The following is a 26,234-nucleotide window of genomic DNA, read 5'->3' on the forward strand; positions in this document are numbered from 1 at the left end:
AAAGCCAGCATAAGAGTCAAAATATATTTATTTTACGTGTGTGTGTATATATACATGCACGCATAAAGTTTAAATCCGTATGGTTTCCTTGGGGGACTTAATTTTCCTTTATGGCATGGCCATTTTACTCCATGTTGGTCAGAATACAGCACCTAGAAACTATGATATATACAGTCATATAAAGCTCTTTTCTATTATCTCTCTTAACAGCCATGATATAAAACAAAGCCGAGTTTTGCGCTTCGCATTTTCTGTTGTTTTCAAAAATTTTGTGCCACTTGGCCTGCTAAGAGTGGAAATGAATCATCACAAAGCCTTCTGACAAACAGCAGCATTGTCTCATTTAACCTTCCATGGTTAAAGTTGAGGTTTAACATCAAGGTTGAAACATACTAGTTTTTATATGAAATCTCTGCTGTCTTTTCTCTGCAAAGTTATTGCATGCAATCTGAGTGCTATAGTACTGAGTGTTGTAATACCTTACAAATAAATGGTTGACTTATGTATTAATTTCAAATATCCTTCAAAATATAGCAGACAATGTAAAAATTGTGTGTGTGTGTGTGTTCCTGTTCCTCAAAATCATCAATTTTTATATTCAGTAAGTCATGCGGAATGTATGCTTTCTTTCTCAGAGATGTTTATTAAAATTAGTCATCTTTCCATTGCTGGTGCTAATCGAAAGCCTCTTTTTTGGCAGATGCTCGAGACAAAATGTTTTCTGTCAGAGACCTTTGTCCTCTGTTATAAAATAGGTGGTATCTTATAATTTGTGTTGTGAATGAGAAACCTTCTGGAAATTCAAAGGCTGCAATTTAGAGTACGCGTAATGGTTTCTTGTCTTTGCGAAGCTGAGTCTCTATCTCTTTCCCACTCTATAAGCTTCCAGACTTAACCAAAAGTTGGCAAGAGCTGCAAGCCTTTGCCTGCCACAGAGCTGTGGTTTGGTAGGCGATATTCTGCCTCTGTGGCAGCAGCTGGCATCCTAGCAGGAGAAAACACTGCCTTACACAGAGACAAGTTGAGCTCTGCTCCATGCAGAACACCAGCCCCCCACTCTTGGTCCCTCCACTCTTGGTCCTCCCTTCCCCTGAAACTCAGGGTCTGCTGTCTGTCCCTGTTACACCCTTGCAAAGGTAGCAGCTCCCATCTCCTGCTATGTTAGCGTTGCATTTTGCAGAATAGGGTTGTGTGTTGCTTGAGAGGTGCTGCTTGGAACCCCCTGACAGAGGTTAAACACAACTTCTGTGTGAGAAAAATATGGCCTAGAATGAAACCTAACTGAAGGAAAACATCTCAGGTCTGGGTCCCAGTTTTATGTGTGGTGTTTAATGAAAGAGGAAGGGAACTCAGTTTAATCAGAAATCCTTGAGGAAAAAATCCATGGATTTAGTTTCAGGCACTAGTCTGTGTCCCGAGGGTAAATGAATTGATTCAGAGGAAGCAGTTTGGGCTGACAACAATTTGCAGCCTCAGTCCCACAGAAAAGCCAAAAGGAGGATTTTAAATAAAGTGTATTTTTTAAAGGGAAAATAAGGAGCACATACTTCACTACAATCTTTCATCTTCCCTGGGAAATTTTGCATTGAGTTTCTTACATTACACCCTACTGCCTTCTGAAGCAGTTCTCATTAAAAGTGTGGCTTTTTATTAAAATTGTTTTTTTTTCCTAATAAGATCACATTATTAAGACAATGTTTTGTGCTTAGAACCAAAAAAAAAAAAAAAAACAAACCAAAAACGAAAAAAGGAGCACATAAGGGCAAAACAAGCAGGGAGTCACTGAGTGTCACTGAGTGGTGTGCTCTCAGTGTGATGTGTGGCCTATGGTTCTTCATTCCGGTGAATCAGTAGCAAAATTTCTCTATTTTGCAGTTCTGTTCCAGCAACCAAAGGAAATAATCAATGATCACTTCAGATTCAAAAATCTGAGGCAACAAAGGGAATTGTGCATAGCAGTGCTCCTCACTGGGGTCGTGCTAGGATACCAACAAAGAACGACACAAACTCCAGAAACTATTTTCCTAAAATAAAATTACTCATTCAGGCTAGGTCAGTCTTTTCTACCACTCGATGAAAACAGTGCATACATTTTGGAAGAGAGACTGTAAAGATTAATGTGGGACAGGCTCAGAATTGCCCATCTGTATTTGAAATGGGGCAAGGCGTTCTCCAAGAACACATTCACAGAATGATAAAACCCATGTGGTGCAAAGTTTTATTAAATAAAGGTATTTCTTGTGTTAACTGGTGAAAAATTGTACAAATAGAGTTTTATCCTTCAATGCCTCTGAAAACAGTCCAGAAGACTTTTAAGAAATTCCACCAAAAAAAGTGTTTTAAAATAATCACATCATTACAACACCAAGAATGGAAATACCCATGTTAAAATAATCTTTGACATCTTAGCTCCTGTTTCCTGTGAATGTGCCTCACAATATGTTGTTCCCATCATACAGTCACATGCTACTTCTTGGTTCATCCAGCAGCAATTATATAATGCTTGTTGAGTAAGGGATAGGCCGTATATGACAGCACAGAACACCTTTATTCAATAAATTCATCCAAATGTATAGTTAATAAGGCATTACAGAAAACAGAGCATACTCACATGTAAGAAAGAAGAGTAGAATTCACAGCAGCAACCTTCATTTTACTATTTTCTAAGTTGCAAAGAGGTTCATTTTTCTCTTAGCAATTCTTTGAAAGAAAAACACTCCAGGCTCTCACAGGATACTAAAGTTCATAACAGTCAATAAAGTCAAGAGTTGGGCTTGTTCAGTCTGGAGAAGTGAAAGCCCCAACAAGACTTTGTTGTGGCATTTCAGTGCTTTAGGTATAAAAGGGGAACATTAGTGCTCTCAGAGGCCTAGGGGAAAGATGGAGAGGGGCTGTTTATCAGAGACAGGACAAGGGGGTTTAGGCTTTAAATTGAGGCTTAAAAGTTTAAAGTTAGGCTTTAAATTAAAAGAGGGGAAGATTTAGATTAGATATAAGGAAGAAATTCTTCCCTGTGAGGGTGGTGAGGCCCTGGCACAGGCTGCCCAGAGAAGCTGTGGCTGCCCCCTACCTGGCAGTGTTCAAGACCAGGTTGGATGGGGCCTTGGGCAGCCTGGGCTACTGTCCCTGCCCATTGCAGGCGGGTGGGAATGGATGATTTTTGAGAACCCTTCCAAACCAAACCATTCTATCAGTCTCGGATTCTGTAACTCCATAAGGACTGGAATTTCAGGAATTCAGAGTTCGTGCCATTCTGTCATGTGAAAAATACTGGTCTGCAGCTGAAGGTGCAGGAATTTGCCTCCTGTTCAACTTTTAATCTAAATAAGAGAATGATTTTTAAAAATAAAATCTTACATATATTGCACCACTTCAGACCAATGCTTTCTTTGCTCCAAGATGACCTGCTTCTCAGAATGATTCATGTTTACTTTTGCACATTATCAAAGGCACACAAAATAAAGAACGAGTTATGTGTGCCATGGCTAAGACACAAATAAATGGCTCATGGGCAAGGTGATGGAAACAGTTCCTTAACGAATGCAGTGGACAAGACTATCCAGCAGAAATGGCTCACTGGAAATAAATTACAGCAGGATGGCCAAGCAGCAGTGTGTGTGCTGCCCAGCTGTACCCAGGCAAACAAAATCCGGGAGTAACACTGCTTTAGAGCTTCCAGCCCCTACAATATTGGTTAATAATAAACTCGCAGGAAAACATTTATTTTCTCCTGATTACCCAATATAAAGATTAACTATAGAAATTTACTTGCCAGACTCTTCATATAAATCATGAAAGCACAGTAATACCATAAGCTATGGCTCAAAGGAGATAAAAGATGCATATTTTGGTTCAGGTACAAGGGTAAAGGTCCAAAGTACAGAAATCACTGTCACAGGCATCAGTAATTTGTTCACCTACTTTTTACAGAGTATCAGGGGGCAAATTTCTGACACAGTGAAAGTTAATGGCAAATCTTGCTCACTGCAGCAAAGGCCAGATCTTCACCCAGTGACTAAACAACTCACAAATAGTAGCATTTATAGAATATTTCACTTCTAATGAAGTGGCACAAGGCAGTTTATGCAACTACTTTCTGTGGATAAGACTGAGCTTTCATTTCTAAATCTGTAAATTATAATCTCTGACAGTCAGAGCCTGAGTCTCAAACAGCATGGATTCGCTGCTAGCTTAGAGGGATATGTTGATCTCAAGATAGATCCACTGTGGGACTCCTGTCTGGTGTGTGATGGGATGTATGCCTAATGGTGTGAACAGTAATGTGCGAGTCCAGACTCACAGAGAAGCAGAAAAACACAGAAGGGCAAAGAGATGCTACAGAAATTGCAGAGATTAAGCAGCTGCATTTGCCAAGCATGTTGTACACAAGACAGTGTGATCAGAATTGTGGAAACAAACCTTCATATGTGTGGGCAATTGTGGAAACAAACCTACGTATGAAATAGTGTCTTTAAGGGAGATGGATAATAAGCAAAACAAACAAGCTTCATTTGAATGAAAATGCATGTATTCTTCTCTCTGCCATTTCTTGTGAGCAGATTGCTGTGGGTACAATCAGCGCCCTCATTATAGGACCAGGTGTCTAACTGGAAAATGAAGGGTATTCTGGCAATGGGCCTTTTCTATTTGTTATTGCAGAGTTAGAACAAATTCTGTATTTGCTATTTGCAGTCTTTACACATTTTTGCAGTCCAATTAACTTAGAGAAATAAATAAAATGAGCGTGGAATTTATTTTAAGTGCCTCTTTGCTCTGTCTCATACCTGGTAACCTGAAATAGCAGGAACAGGACCCAAGTCTGAAAAGCTTCATTAATCCAATGCCTATTTCATCTCCTTTCCTGGATGTATGTCTGTCCCTGTGAGCAGCCTAAACAAAAAACAAAACGACAATGGCCTACAGTCAAACGTGGCTGCTCTTCTGGCAGCCTGCATTACAAGAGCAACAGTGGATGAATGTGGGCTTTATTAAACCAGGTCTGATTTAACAAAGCACAAGCCCCCACACTCTGTGCAGGGGAAACGATGCATTTCTGGCTGAAGCTCCATGACACTCATGGCAGACAGACTGCTGGGCCAATGGCCTCCATAGTGACCATCTTCCCCTTGTGGCACGGCTATCGACTCCCCATACTTGAGCTGTGAGCATGAAGATCATGATTAAAAACTTCTTGCTCACTTAAAATCCTGCTGGTGTCCTTCCCATAAAGGGCCATGCCAACCCTGTCCTGGCCAGCTTTAGCAGGGACTGCAGAGATGTCACTACCCCAGCCCTGTACGCTCTGTCCCTCCAAGGGTAGCTACAGCCAGAGCAGCAGGCTCAGAAAGCTCTGCTTACAGGCACATCTGGTGAATGAGCAATTTTTATGCACTCTTCCACCAACATCCCTAAGTGTGAGCGGTGTGTGTGTGAGTGGTGGGGGTGTGTGTGTGTGTGTGTGTGTGTGTGTGTGTGTGTGCATTTGGGCCATCTGTGGCAGCCCCAGAGCCAGCCATGCCAGGGCTGGTTGCCTTTAGCCTCCTTGCAAAACACGATGGCTGGTGCCGGGGCGTTTTTCCTAAAATCAGGTATTTGTTTTCATGCTCTTTGCTGTCTGCCCAATCCCCGGCAGCAAAGAAATGCCTGTCTCCCGACTAAAGCCCCACTGCGAAGGCGGATGGAGCAACCCTCGGGTAAGAAGACGACGCAGCCGCTGACGATCAGGAGGCAAGACAGGAGAGGGGCCAGCTGAGCCTTCTTAGGCCCCGGAGAGTGAAGCCAAGCAAAGGCGGCGCGGCGGGCGGGTCACAGCCCGCTACTGCCGGGCGCTCTCTGGCTGCGGGGGCGCGGAGCCCGTGTCACCGGAACGCCACCGCGGGGGCGCCCTTCAGGTCAGCGGCCGGGATCGATGTCTCGGCGCTCGGCAGGCGGCAGTCACCATGGCGCTGAGCGGAGTGCGAGTGCTGGAGCTGGCCGGCCTGGCGCCGGCGCCGCTCTGCGGCATGATCCTCGCCGACTTTGGGGCCCGGGTGGTGCGAGTGGACCGGACTGTCCGCTCCGAGGGCTTCACCGACGTGCAGAGCCGCGGCAAGCGTTCCCTGGCGCTCGACCTCAAGCGACCAATGGGCGCCGCGGCACTGAGGCGGCTCTGCCGCAGGACAGACGTGCTCATCGAGCCCTTCCGTCACGGTGAGGCGGGGGCGGCCTTGGGGGGCGCCGGGGTAGGGCAGCGCCGGGGACAGGGCCAACTGCCCGGCGGAGGCAGCGTGCTGTCAGGGGAGGCCGCTGCCTGGCAGTTGCGGGTCGGTGGGGTGCTGCGCTGCGGGTACCGCCTGTGACCCCTGGGAGCGCACAGTGGGAAGTGAGCAGCGTCGGGGGGGTTATTTCCTGTGGCTGCGTGAAGAATGCTGTGGGACGGACCGAGAGCTGTGCCCTGCAGCCCTGCAGCACCACAGGGAAGCAGCTGGGGAAGGTGCACAGCCAGGGCCCTCCCCCACGGGCCGAGGCACTGAGCAAGTAGTTCTGCGTGGCACCAGAGGCTGGCGGAGCCGGGGAGTCATGCATGGGCGGGCTTGGGCGCCAGCCCTGCTCTGGTTGTCAGGCCTGCTGGTACAATGCAGTTCACTTTTGTAAGGTTGGTATAGGGGGGAGAGGTAGCAGATCAGAGGTTACAGTTCCTCTGAAGATGGCAGATCTGACATACTCTCTTCGTTCAGAAAGCACACACAGGCACTCGTCTGATGCTCACGCATGGGGTGTTTCAGTATCCCCGCTGTTCCTTGCTGTTCTGTTACGAAGAGTATAATCAAGGTCAGGTTGGACAGGTTTTTAGCGACCTGAAGATGTCCCTGCCCATGGCAGGGTGGTTGGACTAGCTGACCTTTAAAGATCCCAAGGCAAACTGTTCTGTGAGTCTGTGATCATGCTTCAGTGAGGAGCTAGCTGAAGTGTTTTGGTGGTTTTGCAGTCAGTTTAGAAATAGAGCGCTGTACCACACATTATAAGTAGACATATATCTTGTGTCACTTGTAAGGCTTTTCATTCTGAGAACAGGGGCATATGATTGTCATGTCTTTTACCTTAAGAACTATTTGTTGTTTTCCTCAGAAGCTGTGCAAACAATATTAAGACATTATATTTTTTTTCACTGTAGCTAGTTTCCAATTTCCTAGTGGTATTTTTTTTTCCCTCCTGATTGTGGAAATTCCTGGTATGTTTTTTTTTGTTGTTGTTTAGACACTTCCACTTTTTTTTTTTTTAAATCTGGAAATTGAAGTAGTTTTGTAACTAGACATTAGCTTTTATGGACATGTAGCAAAACTATGTGATCCAGCATGAAGCCAGAAGATGAGGGCTCAAGTGGCAGGAGAGCTTCTTTAAATGCACATGTATCATTGACCTTCTGAAAATTACTTTGTGACACCAGGTTTTGTTGAGCACCCAGTTGTCCCTTGTACTTTTGAAAAATCTTGCTCTTTACCAGATTTAACTTTTTTCTCCTTAGTATTAATCACTTTCTACTGCCCAGAAGGTAATATAGGAGAAATAGGTCTTAAAGAATTTGAAGATGTAGTAATATTATGGACTAGTATGTGCAAAAAGTTTCAGTAATTTATTCTGGGGCGAGACAAGCACTGAAGTTATACTATCTCCTGCCCTCCAAAATGTGCCTTCCTGCAGTATTTATCGCAGGGCATAGTCTGACCAAGCTGCACCGAGCCTATAATTATAAATTTATAAATCTATAATTATTTGCAACTTCAATTTGCATCTTTCAAAACCATTTAAAAATTCTAGAACCACAAAATCAAAATTTTAGCCTTTATTACTGTAAATCCTTGCTGATCAAATCTACATTTAATTGATTTCTTAAAGTTCCTTATTCACAGAATCTTTAAGGTTGGAAAAGACCTCCAAGACCACCTAATCCAACCATTCCCTTACCACCTCTATTACTCACTAACTCATGTCTCTAAGTACCTCTCCTTGAACACCCCAAGAGATGGTGACTCCACCACCTCCCTGGGCAACCCATTCCAATGCCCAGCCACTCTTTCTGAGAAGAAATTTCTTGTCATTTCTAACCTGAACCTCCCCTGGTGCAACTTGCAGCCATTCCCTCTCCTCCTGTCGCTACTTATCTGTGAGAAGCTGACCCCCAGCTCACCACAGCCTCCTTTCAGGTAGTTACTGGGAAGCTAATACAGTGAGGAAAGGATATTCCAGTGCAAGATGGAAGCAATTTCAGATCATTTGAACATGGAGAACATAACAATTCTCTCTTTCTCACCAGCAACAACCTCACCACACCCTGGCTCTGCCAAGCCTTTGGAAGCTTTCTCACTCAACAGTACATGGGTTACAGCAAGATGTCTTGCAATCTTTTGGGGAAGGGAAAAAAAAAAGCTGAAGACAAAGAGAAAGGACCCTGAAGCTTAATTTCCACTTAATTTGCTTGTATGCAAAATGTATGCAGTATCTTAGTAATTTACAACATTCTGGCTGTTTACATTGTAGTATAGATGCTGAATTAGAATATATTAGTTCATAAACTGCAGTTCAGTTCTGTTGTTGTGTAATTTAACTTTGAGCCATATACATTTTTAGTATTATTAGAAATAAACACGAATTAAGATTCTGTGCCCTTGGCTTTTTTAAGGTGTCATGGAAAAACTTGGTCTTGGTCCAGAGGTCCTTCTAGAGGACAATCCCAGACTCATCTATGCTAGACTTACTGGATTTGGCCAGACAGGAAAATATGCCAAGTCTGCGGGTCATGATATTAATTATTTGGCTTTATCAGGTAAGGTGTAAAATTTCCTCTCAGGTAAGGTTTTTACCCTTCTTAAAACAAGACTCAAGAATTTGTTGAAAGGTTATTTGCAAATAGCTCAAATTACCTAAGGTGCAATCTGATGAAATGGCTGAACAGATCTGCAGCATCTCTGTCAGTGAAGGAGTGTTTCCTTCCCCTTCTGTGTGTTTCTCCCTGTTCCTTTCTCTCCAGTCAGCTCTGGCACTTGCTTAACCTCTCTGTAAACTCACAAATCAAAAACTGGCCAGGAGAATTGAGGATGTTATTATGCCAGGTTATTGAGGTGAAGTAGTTCGTTAAGGGATCCAGCAAACACAGGAGTCAGCAGAAGAAAGGAGGAAGCATGGCTGGACGGGCTGTTCATGTTGGCAGCAACGGTGAGCGGTTAGGCTGGGTCACCATACCTTGTCAGGCTCTATGGTATTTTGCTTCCTTTGTGCTTTTTAATCTGAATTAAGTCTTTATCTTTGAAGAGAGGACTGAAGGTTTTATGCATCTGTCTTTCTTCAGGGCCTCTCTCCTAGAAAATCTGTATGCTTTTAATCCCAGAAGGCCTGCAGATAGTTTTGCATGCTTGCAAGCAGCTTTTTTTGAGTGAAGAAAAACTAGGCAGCCTAAGCCTAAGCGTTCTCTTGTGCTTTTCTGCTGTAAATCTCCACTGATACCGACTGAAAGAAAAGTACCCTAAACATAAAGTGGCAATGGTATGTTTCTTTAAGGAGTTGTTGACAGTGTGCTGTTTTTAAATGTCATCATTCTACAAGTGTGCAGTAACAAAGATGACCCAACTCTGGTGTAGCAGTCAGTATATTGTGCATGGCCCCACCTACTCTTGTTCACGCTTCTGTCTGTGCTACTTCTCTCAGCATGTGACAGAGGAAATGTCCCAGTGCTGCTTGGTGCCCCACTGAATAAAACATTTCTTTTATGAAATGACCCAGCAAAGAGCCAGAGCACAGGCACTGCAACTGTGGTGAACCAGTGGTACCTACTGTGGGGACTCACTGTGCAGTGGAATTAAGTTTCTTTGGGGATGGGTTCAGTCTTCTCTCATTATGGAAGATTGTTGTAGAATAAGAAAGAGTAGAGAACTGATGCCTTGTTTGAAACACTTTTGACTTCACGTTCAGATGATTTCAAAGTGTTGCAATGTTTTTATTAGTGTAGGGAAAGTAAAGAAACTGTATAGTCCATCACAGATTTAGATTGTATTACTTCCAGTTTACAACAACAAGTAAGGGCTTTTTGTTTGTTGTTGGTTTTGGGTTTTGTTTTTTTTTTTCCCTCTGGACTTGATATAACCAATTTCATTTGGTTAGTCTTAATTTTTTTTTGTATTGTTTTGAAATTTCACAAGTGAAGTTTTTTCTGCTTGTTTAAAGGAAATAGGACAAGGTGTTTAGGAGGCATCATCCCTCAAAAATGAGATCTCATATCCTCAGTATTTTCCTGATGAGTTCTGGCTTTCTCTAGCTAAAAAATGGCTTGTATTAAAAACTCCAGATGTAAATGAATATGTAGTCTGCTGGTGCCAGTGATGACCTTTAGACTGTTTTTAACAAGTGAGGTTTTAGCAACAGGGCTTTATGCTTGCACTACACTTCTTTATACTGTGCAGTCATTTTCTTGCACTTGGGAAGCGTATTAACCATTAGTTAACTAAACAGGGCATCAGAATCATGCATCAGTTCTTGGGAAATTTTGACCATATGTGCTGCTGCTGTAGGCTGCTGGCATTGGAGAGGTAAGATGCTGCAGAGTTTCTTGCTTGCCCAAAGACAGTTGCTGTGAGCAGATTACAGAGAGTAAGGCAGCAGTAAAGAGGTTGCTCGGGACGGCAGAGAAATGCTAACAGGTTCAAAGCTCCATCTGAAGTAAACTGGCTTGGCCTTTGCTCTCTCCCCTTTCAGTTCTGCATAACTGCTGGCATAAGCATAGCTTCCCTCTGTCTGTGTTACATGCAGTCAGTGGTAACCTTTCTGTGTTACTTAGTTCTCTCTTACACACAATTATTTTTTTCCTAGAGTTAGCTGATAGGGAGGATAGGACTGAAGTGCAGTTTTCAGTGTGAAATCCACTGTTATGATTATTAATTCAAGATTTACATCTATAGACTATGTCTGCATTTTTACTTTAAAATATTCAAATAATAGTAATTTAACCAAGTTGCTTTTGGATGTGTTCATAAGGCCTGTTGAATTCCTATGGGGAGGTTCTATGCATTTACAAAGTACTAATATAGAATTATTACACGAGGGCTTTTTGGTTAAATTTTGCCCCTATTTAGCCAAATTAATAAAAGTTTTGTGGATAAACCTTTGATAATATCTTAAATGCATCTCCACTAATATGATTTAACATATTTTATGAATTAAAGAGCAACTGTTTGCTAAGTAAGATGCAGCCAAGTAGAAACAGAAAACTTTTGATAGAAGTTTGTTTTCATTGCATAGATTGAAAAGAATGAAACTTGAATTGTAGAAATATAGAAATGAATGTTTATAATTAATTTTATACTTGTTTGCTTTATTTGCTCTGCTGCCAGGTGTGCTGTCAAAGCTGGGTAGAAAAGGTGAAAACCCTTATGCACCTGTAAATCTTCTGGCTGATTTTGCTGGTGGAGGTGTCATATGCGCCTTGGGCATTGTTACAGCCCTGTATGAACGTACCAAATCTGGCAAAGGGCAGATAATTGATGCAAGTATGGTAAGTTTGATCTTAAGGAAGGTAGTGTTTCTGAGGTTTGCTTGTTTGGGTTTTTTCATACTTTTAAGTCTGTAAAAGGAAGGAAATCTAAGATATTCACAAAGTTTAAAATTGAGGACTTGGGAAAGTGAAAAATCTCATAAAATGGCTATTCCTTCACTTGCAAGCAGTTTTCACATATCACTGTTGCCATAACATCTTCATGACATGGGGCACATACTGTGGCTTTCCCCCTGTGTCATTTCTTGTATTTACTTTTACCAGTCTGCCTACTTCACAAAATATTAGCTCTATGTATTTGATGAGTAAGTTTGCTGTAAGGAAGTGGGGTGTGTAATAATTAACATCATGCATAACAGCAAAAATTATGATGCTAATAAAATAGAGAATTGAATTAGTTTTATCTGCTATCTGTGAATTTGTGACAGGTCAGGTCTTACTAGAAGCACTGTTCCCTCAAATAATTACAGTGCCATGGATAATTGCCAAGAAGTCAATTTCTAACACCTTGTGTTAATGTGCTGTAAAACAAATGAAAGGCTAAATTAGCTTAATAATGAATACTGTGGCATTTTATCACTGAAAGGCCACCCACTTAGACTCAGAGGAAACATGTTTGCATTTATCCTTGAAATCTGTATTATTTCCCTCAGTGTCTCTTTTTCTGTTTTTAAAGAGTGTTGAAATTAAAATGTTACCTCCCATTGTGATGCAGTGAAGGCTATGATTTCAACTTAAATAGAAATTGGAAAAAATTACGTTAATTGAAGAAAATCCCTCTGTTGAAGAAGGCTTGAAGATAGGAGAACAGCAGGAGGTGTTAGCTATCTTGACCTGAGTGTTTGACAGGTCCACACGACATTCTCAGAAGCAGGTCACAGCATTATGGTTTGGATTAAAATTCAGTGGGATCAGTGCAAAACTGGTCTAATGTTTTTACCTTGACAATAGTTACTAGTACCTGATGGTCAAAAAGAAAAACTTACCAACTGGAGTTCTACAGATTGGTGTTTTCTCCAATAAGCTGAATGATTTATGAGCAACTGTGTTTAGTAAATTTACAGATGATAATGCATCTGGGAAGATCTACAAGTATGTTGGACACTTAGATTGGAATTGAAAATGACCTTTTCAGATTGGAGAAATGACCTGGAAAAAATGGGCTGAAATTCATGGAGATCACTGCTGTGTAGCTCTTTTAGGCAGCAACAATTAGCTGCACAAAGGAAGTATGAGAACAGTTGGCTAAAGTGCAGTCTGAGGGTTTGTAGTAGTCACAAGCTGAACATGAGTCAACAATATCATGCTGTTGTAAAACACACACACACTGTATGAACAGGAAATAGAGACAGCAAAGTTTCTGAAGTAATTCTTCTAACCTATTCACCATTAATATGGCCTCAGGAAAACAGTATTCCTGATGCTGACCATCATTAAAAAAATAAATTTGGAGGAGCCCATGAAACACAACAAAAAAATTCCAGAAGTCTAAAAACATGACGTATAAAGGAAAATTAAAGTATTGTATATATTTGTGAAGCAAAAATTGTGGAAAATTGTGAGGAGTCTTCAAATATTTAGCAAGATACTTCATGTAGCTTGGAGTATTACCTTATTTTTACTCTTAGTACTTTAAGTCACGGTCCCCCAGAAAGTCCTCCGTAAGTTGGAGAGATATGGTTTTAATGGGTGGACTGTTCAGTGGACTGTTCAGTTCAAGGAATTGGCTGGATTGTCACATCCAGAGGGTGTTGGTCAATGGCTCAAAGTCCAGATGGAAGATGGTGACAAGTGGAGTTCCTCAAGGGTCTGTGCTGGGACCGGTGCTCTTTAATAACTTTATTAATGATCTTGACATTGGGATTGAGTGCACCCACAGCAAGTTTCCTGATGACACCAAGCTGAGTGGTGAGGTTAATGTGCCAGAGGGACTTGGACAGGCTGGAGAGGTGGTTGCAGGGGCACCTCATGTGGTTCAACAAAGCCAAGTGCAGGGTCCTGCACCTGGATCGGGACAACCCCCACTATCCATACAGGTTAGGAGATGATGTGCTTGAAAGCAGCCCTGAAGAAAAGGGAGTACTCAGGGATGAGAAGCTGGACATGAGCCACCTATGTGCATCTGCAGCCCAGAAGGCCAACCACATCCTGGGCTGCATCAAAACAAGTGTGGCCAGAATATTGAGAGGTGGTTCTGTCCCTCTGCTCTGGTGTGACCCCAACTGGAGTACTGTGTCCAGTGTTGGAGCTCTCAACACAAGAAGGACATGGATGTGTTGAAGCACATCCAGAGAAGGGCCACAAAAAGATCTGGAGCACCTCTCCTATGAAATCATGCTGAGAGAGTTAGTCTTGTTCATCCTGGGAAAGAGAAGGCTCCAGGGGACCTTATCACAGCTTTCCAATACCTGAAAGTGGGGCTCTGGGTGACCTGACCTAGTGAAGACATCTCTGCTTACTGGCCTAGATGACTTTTAAGTGTCCCTTCCAACCTAACACATTCTGTAATTCTTTGACTTTGTTGCAAGAGGAATCCACATAAGACTGCTAGTGTCCTAATGAGATCCGTGGCTCATTGGGAATGGAATGTATTGCAGAGTTTTAGGGGTTTTTTTAAGCCCTCAAAACTTCTCTCTATGATTTTTTTATTCTCTCATTATAATTGTGGAATGTACAGTTCCCTGCTGATGTTCCTGGTGTCCTGTGGAATGGATGGAATCTTGTCCAGTGTCACTGGATGAACTTTAGCTGGTGTTTTGTTATGTTCCTTTCACTTGAACAGACTTTAAGTGTGACAGCTGATGAAAAGCATACATGCATCATCAACAGCAAGGATCATTAAATAGACTGGGTCGTTAAGCCTGCTTTCATATCTAAATTTGCTTTATGGAGGCAGGTATTTTTAAAATCACAATACTTCAGCATTTCAGCTGTCATTTTGTTTTTTAATTTAATACAGCTGCTTTTTTATTTAATACAGCTGCTACTTAAATTGTTGTACAGTTTAGGTAGCCTGAATACGGTAACAACTCTTGACACATAGTCGAATTTTCTACAATAGGAGAGGGAAAAGGAATCTATTTTTTACCAGCTTTGCAGTCTCAGGATTACTTTTGTTAAGATTTCATTTTACTTCATGGATTGTTCTACTGACTAACTGTTTGGGGTTTTCTTTTATTTCAATGTTTGTTTTTTTGAAGGGATCTGAACAATTATTTCTTGTCTTTGAGGTTAGTAATTCTATATTTAGATCTGAATTTTTGCAATAGAAGAATTTGTTATTTATATTTTGTTTTTCATTACTGTGCTGTTTATTATTATCAGTAACATGCATATGAGGATCTCCTCTAGTTGCTGAAACTGAACTGGTACAAAAAGAGGGTGAAGAGGATCAGGCCAAGGACTAGATTTGCATCATCCATCCACAGTGTCAATTGTTAATGTGCTGTGTAAAGAGGAGACACCATGTCCTGTGTTTCAACTGTCTGCCTCAGAACAGTTAAATGCCTGGTCTGAACTGATCCATGTTAGTTGCTGTCTCTCCTCATTGACTGTATAAGGATCACAGGTATCTAACAGTGAGCCTAGTAGTTCCCATGTGCTGAGTAGGATATGGAGGGGACCCTGCAGTATGATACAGTAAGCACAGCTGTACATATCCACTCTTGCACCAAACTGAAGTAGAGGTGTGAGTCAGGGCCACCCTTTAGGCTCACTCCAAATGCAGACACAAAACCTTCTGCTGATGGTAGGCATCTGAGCACTCTTTGTGAAAAGACAGCCACAGGAGAGGGTGGTGGTAATGATCGCTTGCATAATAGTCTCATGGCAAGAGCATTTTAACTGTCCAGCAGAAGACTGGGGTTCCAGGTTTTTCTAAGCCTGAAGGTATTCAAAACCAAAACTACCACATCCTACAGGCATTCATTAGTCACGAGGATAAAGATTAGGTTGGTGTGGATTCATTCGTGGTTTTGTTTGAACTGTTCCAGTCTGCCAAGGAACAGAAGGCTTGTGGAGCAGTCAGGTCACCCAGCAGGGTGATGCCTCTGGATTCTTGTCCCTGCTTCAGAGACTGGTGATGCTTCTGGCATGAGGAAGCCATTAAGTGAAACATAGTTGTCACTGTAATCATTCTGCAATTAGGATTAAGTGGAGTCTCCCCATGTTGTCCTTTTCATGTTTTAAAAGAAAGTGACCACATTAGTGTGTGTGTGTGTGTGTGTGTGCTGTTACTTGAGCATGCCTTTGGAGGCTTGGAGCAGTTGTTACACGCTATTTCACTTGTGTCTGAATTGCAGTGAGCCTCAGGCAGAAGCTAGCAGTCCAGCTGTCCAGCTAGAGATATTTCTGAAGTCCCTTGTCCTGGTTGTGGCAGGTAGCATGGTACTTAATTGCTTGCTGGGGCTAAACCACAACATCCCTATTTCAGTCCAAAACAGATGTGCTATTTTAAGTGTTTCCAGGGTGAGTAGCCCTGTATGTACACATTGTAGTTCTGTCAGCACCAAAATCTAATTTACATTTAAAGCTTATTCTCATATTATCCTCATCTATCATTCCTTTCAGTGCTTTTAATGTCTGATTTTGTTACTTTGAGCAATCCAGGATCAGACTATTAGTTAAGCAAACACTATTTGGTATCCTTGCAGTCATTTTGCAAACAGATAGGTGAAGGTGTACAGTAAAAATACTGGGTTTTATTTTTCAGTTGACTAGAGCATATGACAATAAGGACAGTATTATCCTTGTCCTTGTGGTAGGTACCTGAGAAAGTGGCCAAGTAATGCACATGAAATGAAGAAGCCTTCCTGACTACATACTTCCAATGATTTGCATGTCTTAAATTATTATTTAGAAAGGCAGAAACTAATTCATCTTTCCATGTGAAAATTCAGTAGCTTTTTATTTTGACACAATCTCTGTGCTTTTCTGTAGAGATAATATTAGGTGAATTTTACATGGCTGAAAATGCACAAATTAAAATGATATTCAAGTGATACAGCTGAGATTTTTCTCTGTTCCACTGGAATGTTTCTGGCCATACACTGTAGCTGCCTCATCTTCTTTTACAGCTTTTCTAATGTATTTGGAAGAAAATAGATTCTGCTGGTGAGCAAAACTGTAGGATGTGATTTTGCTTGGGAAGACTGCTACAAGCTTGATAATTACTGAAAGGCTGAACAAACTGAATTTTCGTGTCTACTCCTGTAGCTCAAACTTTAAGGAGCAAATTGGAACAACTGGTCATGTTTTCTAGGGTTATGCTTGCCTATTCAGAGATTACCTGGCTATGTCTGTGCGCCTGCAGTGATGAGAGTGGGAGAATAGTTTTTGGTTTAATTTGGGGATAGAGATGAATATATATATGTATATATATAGAGAGAGCTTTAACCTTTTATTTACTTCTCATTTATTTATAAAAATAGCAGTCTTCTTACAATCAGTACATTCAGATATGTTAATGTACAGATGATAAATTGGTACTTACAGGACGGGTATCAGCATCTTGATTTCCAGAAGTTCAGAAGGCTTGATGGCTGTCAGATACTTAATGTTCTGTAGAGCCAAGAAGTTTGTTCCATCACCTAAAATGACATGCATTCTCTTTGTGAATTCCTAATGTTTATAAACTTCTTCAGCAAGCAAACTCTACGTGTTACTCATCTGAAGCTGCATTATTACATTTATGCTCCTTCTCACTCTCTACTTCAAGATGATTTCATATAGGCAATATATACAGCAGTTAAAAATTCAAAAATACTTAACTGCTTACCAGAGATTTTGTCATTAAAATTCTTAACAAGGGAAGAACTGGTAGTAGCTTTTGGCCGTTTGTGCTATAATAGAGCTAAGGCCACATGCCAGCTAACTCACTGAAGCTGTTGTCTTTCCCTTAAATCTTGCAGGTAGAAGGAATAGCATACCTAAGTTCTTTCCTATGGAAATCTCAACGTTTGGGACTTTGGAGCAGACCTCGAGGTGAGAACCTCTTGGACAGTGGTGCACCCTTTTACGAAACCTACAAGACCTCTGATGGAAAATTCATGGCTGTTGGTGCCATCGAGCCGCAATTCTATGACCAGTTATTAAAGGGTAAGTAGCTTGGAGCGGCCGTTCCACATCCGTGAAGCACGACTGAATGAATTCTTTCATACTTGATTTCAATCCATGACACTGCTTATGTTGATTTCTTTGTAAAAGTCAAACACTTGAAACTAAATGGATAGCTGTCTAGCAGTTCAGTTAACGCTCTTCTAGCGATTTACTTATTTTTCATCCCTGTTTCACCTTACCCTCAGAAAATACACTTAAATCTAAGGTTTTCTTCTGGTATGATAGTAATGGTAGCTCTGTGATGTGTCTGGAGCACTAAAAAACTATTTTTAGTAATCTCTTGTTTCAAGGTTGTGAATATACTTTAAATAAAGGACACCTAATTCTTTGGTATTGCAAACAAAATGTCAAGGGATTTCAGATATTTTTGCTGGTATTTTATATAAAAATATTTAAATTGTTTCAGAAGAGAATCATAGAATCATAGACTGGTCTGGGTTGGAAGGGACCCCAAGGATCACAGAGTTCCAACCCCCCTGCCACAGGCAGGGCCACCAACCTCCAGGCCTGAATCTACACAAGGCTGCCCAGGGCCCCATCCAACCTGGCCTTGAACACCCCCAGGGGTTGGGCATCCGCCACCTCTCTGGGCAGCCTGTACCAGCCCCTCACCACTCTCTCTGTAAAGAACTTCCCTCTAATATCTAATCTAAACCTACCTTCCTTTAGCTTTAGCCCATTCCCCCTTATTCCCGCCAATATCTGCCCTTTTTAAAAAGTTGATTCCCCTTCCAATATTGATTGGAAGTAGTTCAACAGGATGAATTAATTTCCACCACATAATTTCAGAGTGCTTTTAGTGTTTATCTGTGGATATAATGTTTGCATTTGACTGACATTAAATATTACTATATAATATGATGTACCTGTTTGAAAAAATAGAATGTGTCATGCAAAATAATTGTGTGTGTAGTTAAAATAGAAATCTGCAGGGGCCTTTTTACCTTTGAACTGTTTGTGCGTTTTAGGTTTTTGATCAATGTGCTCTTACCTTTCTATCTGTTAAGTCAAAAGTAACTTCTGTTGTGCTCCTTTTGTAGACTGCTATGCCTTCCATACAGAATCTCTGAAAATATAAAAGTCACAAAAGAATTTGGTATTTACTCTCTTTCCATTATTCTGAGTATGAAGGATATATAGAGTTCTCAATCTAATTCTACTGTTACTTAATGAGTAGAAGGAATACCAATGAAGGATGTACCTAAAGTGGATGTACCTACAGTGAACCACTTTTGTACATGCATGACTTTCATGTGGTAAATCTTTGCTGAGCAAGGGTTGAAGTGGAATAGCTTCTTATTCTTGTTCAGTCTCTCCCCATTTGTTATTCCTTGAATTGTAGTGGATACATGTACAGGGTTTGGCTAGGGTAGAGTTAATTTTTTTTATATTATCTTGTTTGGGGCTGTGTGTTGGTTTCGTGCTGGTAACGCAGAGATGGTTTTGTCACTGCTGAGCGGGGCTGTCACAGAGCCAAGGCCTTTTCTGTTCCTCACCCCACCCCACCAGTGAGTAGGCTGTGGGGCGGCATGAGGAGTTGGGAGGGGACACAGCTGGGACAGCTGACCCCAACTGACCCAGAAAATATCACATACTGTGCAGCATCATGCTCAGCATACAGAGCTGGGGGGTTGTTTGGTGAAGACGAACGGCTTTGGGATTGGCCAGGCATCAGTCTGTTGATGGTGAGCAGTTGTTTTCATTTGTGTCTTTTGTCTTTCTTGGGTTTTATTTTCTCCTCTGTTACTGTTTTCCCCGTCTTTTCCTTACAGTTTTTAAATTCTTATTATTTGTTTTTAATTATTAAACTTTTTATCTCAACCCACAAGTTTCTTTCTCACTTTTCCGACTGTAACCCCACCCCTCTGGGGCAGGGGGAGTGAGCAAGTGAGTGGCTGTGTGATGCCTGCTGGGGTTAAATTCCTCCCACAGACAGCTACTGCCCATTCAGTGCCCATCAATTGCATTGTGCAAACAAGTCAGTGCCAGGGTCTGCACTTCCAGGATTAAGGTCAGGTGAAATGAAGGTATGGGGTTGTAAGGTGTGCCTTTTTTACAGCTGGATCCCAAAGAGAGATGTTGTTCTGTATACTTTGGCTTTGTTGTCTCACAGCCTGTAGTGCTCCTGAAGTTCTTGCATATCTGTGGCTGTAAATGGTGTAGCTTAAAGAGGGCTGTGCAATCGCATGGAATATCCACATTGGTATGTCCACCATGGTATGCTGCCCCCTGATCAGGTGTCAAGTTTGGAAGAGCTGTGTTCTTGGCCATAGAAGCTGGTGCTTTGTCCCTCACTGGCCTGAGAAGAACTTGTTTGCAAACTCCAGTTCTAAGCTGCTTGATCTTGAAAAAGAAAGTATACTTGAAAAGAAAGAACACTTGATTGTTCCACACTTTGCACTTCTTTGAAATGTTACTCTTACACAGTATCTTGAGATTTTGTTGCTTGCAAGAAATGGAGTTGGAGAACAAAAGTAAATCTAAAATTGTGTCACAGTAAAATGTAAGCCCTGCTCTGGATGTTAGGGGGTTTGGAAACCCAATATGTGTCACTAGAGAGAATGTCTGTGTTAAATAGAACGGTGTCGTGGTTCAGCCCCAGCCAGCAGTTGAGTGCCACCAGCCCGTCGCTCACCTCCACCTCCAGTGGGCTGCAAGGAGAATGGGGAGACAAAGGCAAACCTTGTGGGTTGGGATAAGGACAGTTTGATGGGACAGCACTAATAAAAGAATAAAAAAAGCAGGAGATAACATAGAGCACTTTACTTACCTGAGGATGCTTATTCCATACTCGGAGCTCCCAGAGCTGTGCAGAGCAGCCCCTCCCCAGCTAGCCTCCTTTTATAGGGAGCATAAAGTCACATGGTATGGAAAAAACCCTTGGCCAGTTCAGCTCCCTTGTCCTGGCTCCTTGTGGACACTACCTCTATCCTAGCCAAAACCAGGACTAAAGGAAATAGTCATATGTTTGCTTTAAAGTGATCAAACACTGGCCTGAAATATTCATGGCTGCAGTACTTTATTCTTCCCTGGAGATTAAGTTGAATAGCACTTATCTCTAAGCTACAGGAGTGGGATGGAATCTGTATTTGTTCATAAGGAAAAAAAATTCTGTAATGGAGCCTGGTCTTGTTTGTCACTCTTCTCAGTGAACCTTTGCTGGGCTCTCCAGCCTTCTTGTATTGATCATTGCTACACGGCAAGACTCAGCCTTTTCCCTCAGTCAGCCGGCCAGCTAACCTAGAAAGAAGCCTCTGATGGATAAATCCAGTAGCCAGGCAGAAGTTTCAGAAGCAGTTACTGCAACAATAAAGAACTGGTGCATCCATTTGTAAGCAGATGACAGCTGCAATCACAGGGGTGCCTGTGTTTCAGCCTGTTTATATCATATTTAAAAAATCGTTCAGACTAGCCTTGTAAAGAAATTTTGCTTTTTGCCTTCAATTGTGTCACAGTCTTTGCTTGTTTACAGTCAATATATCTTTGTTTATTTTAAAAAAGTGTGTTGTTTATCAGACAGAACTCAAGATTTTTTCATAATACTACATTTAAAGAAAGCGGTCTTCACTGATTTTGGGTACATATTATGCATTGTTCAGATTTTCACATAGGGAGTATTTATCCCCTTCAGTAGTTACGGTTGCAAGCTTTCTCAAGCAACAGTGTATTTAACTAGAACAGCAGATCTTTCTTGTGGCTTAGGGATTTTTTCTTTTTTTAGGATATCTATTGCAGAAAGTCCGTTCAGAATTTAAGCCTTTGAATGTTACAGGGAAGAAAAAGCTGCTTTTGAGAATTGTATTGCTCTTTCACAAACCCAAGGAGCTTTGACTTAGGCTGAGTTGTCTGCTTCAGGCATTCCCTGCTTTGAAATAGTTCTAAAATGGTATGATCCAGTTAAAATTTCCATAATTTTATTTCATGCTTTTCCCCATAATTCTGGTCAGTTCTGCTGGTGAACACTTTGGTGGTGTTCCAGCTAAAATTATTCAAACCACACTTCATGTGGCTGTGTCTTTATTCAGAAAGCAGGTTACTTTGCTGCTCCCATATAATGAAAACACAAGGATATGGGTGTTGCAGATGTAAGAGCTAGAGATGTAAAGATTGCAGCACTGAGAACAGAAAACTATTTCTGAACCATTTGTCACTGCTAGCAGAATTTTGGTTAGCCAAAGTGAAGCTAATTTCCTTTTGGTTTTGGTTCACTTCAGTGTTCCCCTGCAGAAGTAGGAAGTTGGTGCTGGATGAGAGTGCAGTTAATCACATGGCAAGGAAAGTTCTTAAGGGATCTGTAGAGGAAAACTAGATAAGTTGAAAAAAATGCAGCATCTTAATTTGAGATGGGTTTTGCCTTTGTAGATTGTGCTTGGCAGGAAATACTAAATTTTTCCATTTATGCATTATAGAATTCTGGTTTTTTTTAAAAAGATATTAAAATCTGAACCTATATAAAATATACATCAGTAAATTTTACTGTAGTACCTGTATTATTAGGAGTTGTACTTTTTTGACTTTTTGCTCTTAACAAATATGCTGTAATACTTTCGCTTACATTAATTTCATTGCTACAAAAGTCAGACAATAAGTAACTGTGCATCTTATGAAAAATCTGATGTAAGAAACATACTACTAATGGTAAATCCCAGTGTTTGGACTGAAAGAGGCATAATGTCTTTCAACTGATGGGTAAGTCACTTCTGTTCTTAGTATTGCTATAGCAAGGCTAGAGAAGGCATGCAGAATACAGTACATTTTGTGTATCAGGGGAGAGTTTCAGTCTGCATTATCAAGTGGTGAAACCTGGTTACATAAGGTCAATTCAGTATCAGCTTACATGGATGTGAAGAGCAGTCACTAAAGTTCTGAACTTGTATTTGATAGTGCTCCATTCATACTGTTCTGACACTCATACGTTGTATGACTTGTACTTAAACAGGAGAAAAAAATCAGGAAGCATGTGAAGAACATAGTGTACATCATTATGAAGGACATGCAAAGTGGACAGTTTCCTCATAACATTTTAGGAACCCTAAATGTTCAATTCTACTTTAATTTCTTTATTATGATAAGCTTTAAAGCTTTTAACATTGTACAAGTACTGTAGAGCATTTGGTTCTTGCTGCACCAAAACATTTGCAGTTGTGGTAATTAAACATGCAGACTTGAAGTACAGGTATGGATGCATTTGCAGTGCTCTGGTAGTACTCTGAGCCTGCTCAGCCTTTTGCTGAGATAGCACTTCCTAGAAAATGGCTTCATTTCAGAAACTTTGAGCAGAGAAAAAAACCTTTACATAGCTAATTTAATGAAAATATACTGCTGTCTTGGACTATTCTGAAGTTGAGTTCCCTCTCAGAGTGAGAATGAGTTATATTGAGAGAGAGCGAGCAATGGGGTTATGGCCAAAATTAAGGACTGCCATACTGGATGGTCCTCTTCAGTCATGGTGTGGCAACATAGCTTCAAAATTAGTCTAGTGAACATGCAATTTGGAGAAGAGTATCAGCAAGTTAAACCAAGAAAATCCTGAACAAAGCTCTGCTAGGAATCCTAAGTAAACTTTTAAAATAGTATGGATGAAATACTGTAAGAAACTCTTTATTTCCAATATGCCAAAGCAACTTTGTTTATCTAATGAATTGTACTGTTTTCTCTTTTTAAATATGTGACCAATTTTACTGGTTTTTATTCAAGAATGTCTGTAGAAATAGGTACTTAGGTATGTTGCATTAATAACTGTGCAGATATAAGTCAGTAAAGCTGTAACATTTAAAGAAGACCTAAAGCTCTACCATTATGAGGACACTTAATTTCTTCATTATTCAAAAATCGTTATTTGAAAGCTGTGCTGGGGTAGATTCCTGGGCTTTTCTGAACAAAAATCCCTAGATGAAAATTTGAGCAAAAAAAGGCTTGGAAACAAGTTGTGATTGCTTTGCCAGGGACTCTGTGTAAAAGATACTTTGCCTTTGATTGCGTTGGGTGAAATCTGTCATCCTGTGGTATCCCAAACAATTCTGTGCTGTGTAATTGTTTCCTTGTTGACTCAGTCGCTCCTGCTGCGATTGCCCATGTGCCCCGCTAACGGTCAGCACAGGCTGGAAAATGAGCAGCTGTAGTGCGTAAATGCTGCCGGTTCAGGCTATTTAAAGTTGAAGTATTCAGTGGTCAGTGGAAAATGAGCATGTAATACTAAATTCCAGGTTCTGCATATTGTTCTGTTTTGCTAGAGCATGTACAGTTAGCTTGAGCCAACTTTCCATCAGGCATGGTCTTCGAATGTAATTGTGTAATGGGGTAATGGGAGAGCTCTGTTCATCTTGGACTGGCTACTAGAAACCAAACTATAATTAATAAGCAAATAAGTACTCATGCAACAAGTTTCAATTGTCAAGATCTCATGCACTGAGACAGAATCTCAGTGTCTTGTTACTTAGCTTTCTTATTGTGGAAGGTGAATTTGCCTCACCTAGTTCTTCAGCACTGTTCATCTATAGTATTATACTTTCAAGATTAATAACCAGTTAATTTGGAAAGCATTGTTAGCTTCTATTTAATGAGGGATACTCAACCAGTATGAGTGATTATCAGCTGATCCATGCTTCTGATTTTCAAGACGTAACTGGATAGCCTTCGAGGTACCACTTCTGTTTTCTATATGGTATCATAGACTTTGGAAGTGTGGTTTATTTGCCTTTCTCTTTGTTCTTTGTTACCTCCTTTTTGAGATAAACCCTACAAGAAGTGGTAATAATTCTTACATCTCCTTGAAGTAGGAAAAAGGAAGGTTAGGGAGTACATAGCAGAAACAGAGATGGGAAACTGTCTGCAGAGGAGAGATGTAAAGTGCAGTGAGCAGAAGCTGCTCCAGAAGAGCAGCAGTGGAGACTTGGAACCCGGGAAGTGTGCTGAAAAGGGGAGAGTTGCAAACACTGCTGGAGACCGTTTGGACTGAGGGACTCAAGAAGCAGGTCAGCCAGCCTGCAGGCACCTGCAGCTGAGCTACCTCAAGCCTGGTATGTCCACCCACACCATCTTCTCTCTGGCAAAGAAGTAACCAGTCATGTTGGACACACTGTAGTCTGCTGGACATGCTGCTCTGTCAGATTTTCCAGCTTCTTTGAGATGCTGATGTTACTGTAGTCCCAAGACCCGTTCAGCAGACTTTTGTGTTGCTACTGTCACGGTAGAGAATGTAATATCTGTTGTAGAAAATGTTCTCAGGACAAAATGTTATCTCTAGGCAGCTGCAGCTCTTACAAAGTGTTAATAATGTACTCAGTGAAAAGGCTCTAGCCAGAGGGGTGTGGTCTAATTGCAAGTAACAAGCCATTTTATTCTCCTGCTCTTTCCTGCTCAATCATAGATACCCTAATCGAGTTTGAAGCAACTTCTAGTTACTGTGCTTTGCTGTGTTGGACTGGCTGCTAAATACTAGTTTCTTGAGGAACACACTTCATTATGGGCAACACTTTATCTAAACTGTACTATGTGAAACTTCTCTTTTCTTTCTTTCAGGTCTTGGGCTAGATTCAGGTAAACTTCCCAGTCAGATGAGTCACTCCAACTGGCTGGAAATGAAGCAGACATTTGCATCTGTATTTGCACAGAAGACACAAGAGGAGTGGTGCAGCATATTTGATGGCACCGACGCCTGTGTGACCCCTGTTCTGTCCTTTGATGATGTTGCCTCGCATCAGCATAACAAACAAAGAGGTTCTTTTATCAAAAATGATGAGGGCGAGATAAGTCCTAGACCTGCTCCTGTTCTATCAAGGACCCCTGCTGTTCCATCATTTAAAAGAGATCCTACTCTAGGAGAACACACTGAAGAGATACTTCTAGAATATGGATTTACTAAGCAAGAGATTACTAAACTTTATTCTGATAAAGTAATAGAATTCAGTAAGCCTAAAGCTAATCTATAGTCTCTTTAACTATGCAGATCAGACAAATTTTCAGGCTGGTACAATAATTTTTATGCATTAAAATTTAATTATATGATAAGTGTTTGCATAATATAGCTTTAACCTTTTTTTTTGAAATTATTGAAATTTAACATTTAATTGAAAACAGTGGGGATTATGCACTTGTATACCTCAGTGGTCTGCAGTCTAGAATGATAGCAAAATTGTGTTCTGAAGATCTATACAACTTGCATAGTAAGCAGCTAAGTCCTCAAAATGTCTCTTTAAATATCATATCCTGTGAAATGCTTGTTGCTTCTAATTTTTATCTACACCTTTGATTGGTAATATATGTTGTAATTACATGAAGACAATACTTTCCATAAAGTAGTTATATTCTTCCTAAACAAGTGATTGTGTGGTTTATTTATAGATTTATAGATTAGAAGGGAAATTATTCTGTATCTTATTCTATTAATTCATTTGCTTTATCTGCCAAAACAGTGATCAAAATAAGGCACTTTTTTATGTGCTGTTGTGGAATTACTGTCATAAAGTGATTCTGTTTCATAGCCTGACTACATTTTCCAACACAGACTCCTGATTATACTACATTTGAAATTTAAGTTTGCCAGAAAATAACTTCAGAATGAGTTTTGTTATTATAAAATAGCTTCCAATTTTAA

At 40.9% G+C, this 26,234-nt stretch overlaps 1 protein-coding gene across 1 annotated transcript; it reads left to right on the top strand.

Annotated features, from left to right (window-relative positions):
- Positions 1-5,939: 5,939 nt before the first annotated feature.
- On the top strand, positions 5,940-25,958 carry AMACR (alpha-methylacyl-CoA racemase; the record flags this gene model as incomplete). Its single annotated transcript, XM_084278075.1, has 5 exons — positions 5,940-6,189; positions 8,660-8,803; positions 11,361-11,521; positions 17,431-17,617; positions 25,160-25,958. 5 exons carry the CDS (start codon positions 5,940-5,942, stop codon positions 25,567-25,569), a joined length of 1,152 nt encoding a protein of 383 aa, XP_084134201.1. The 3' UTR covers positions 25,570-25,958.
- Between the last annotated feature and the right edge of the window lie 276 nt (positions 25,959-26,234).

The sequence above is a fragment of the Gallinula chloropus genome (assembly GCF_964237585.1).
Source record: "Gallinula chloropus genome assembly, chromosome: Z".
NCBI classification, from domain to species: Eukaryota; Metazoa; Chordata; class Aves; order Gruiformes; family Rallidae; genus Gallinula; species Gallinula chloropus.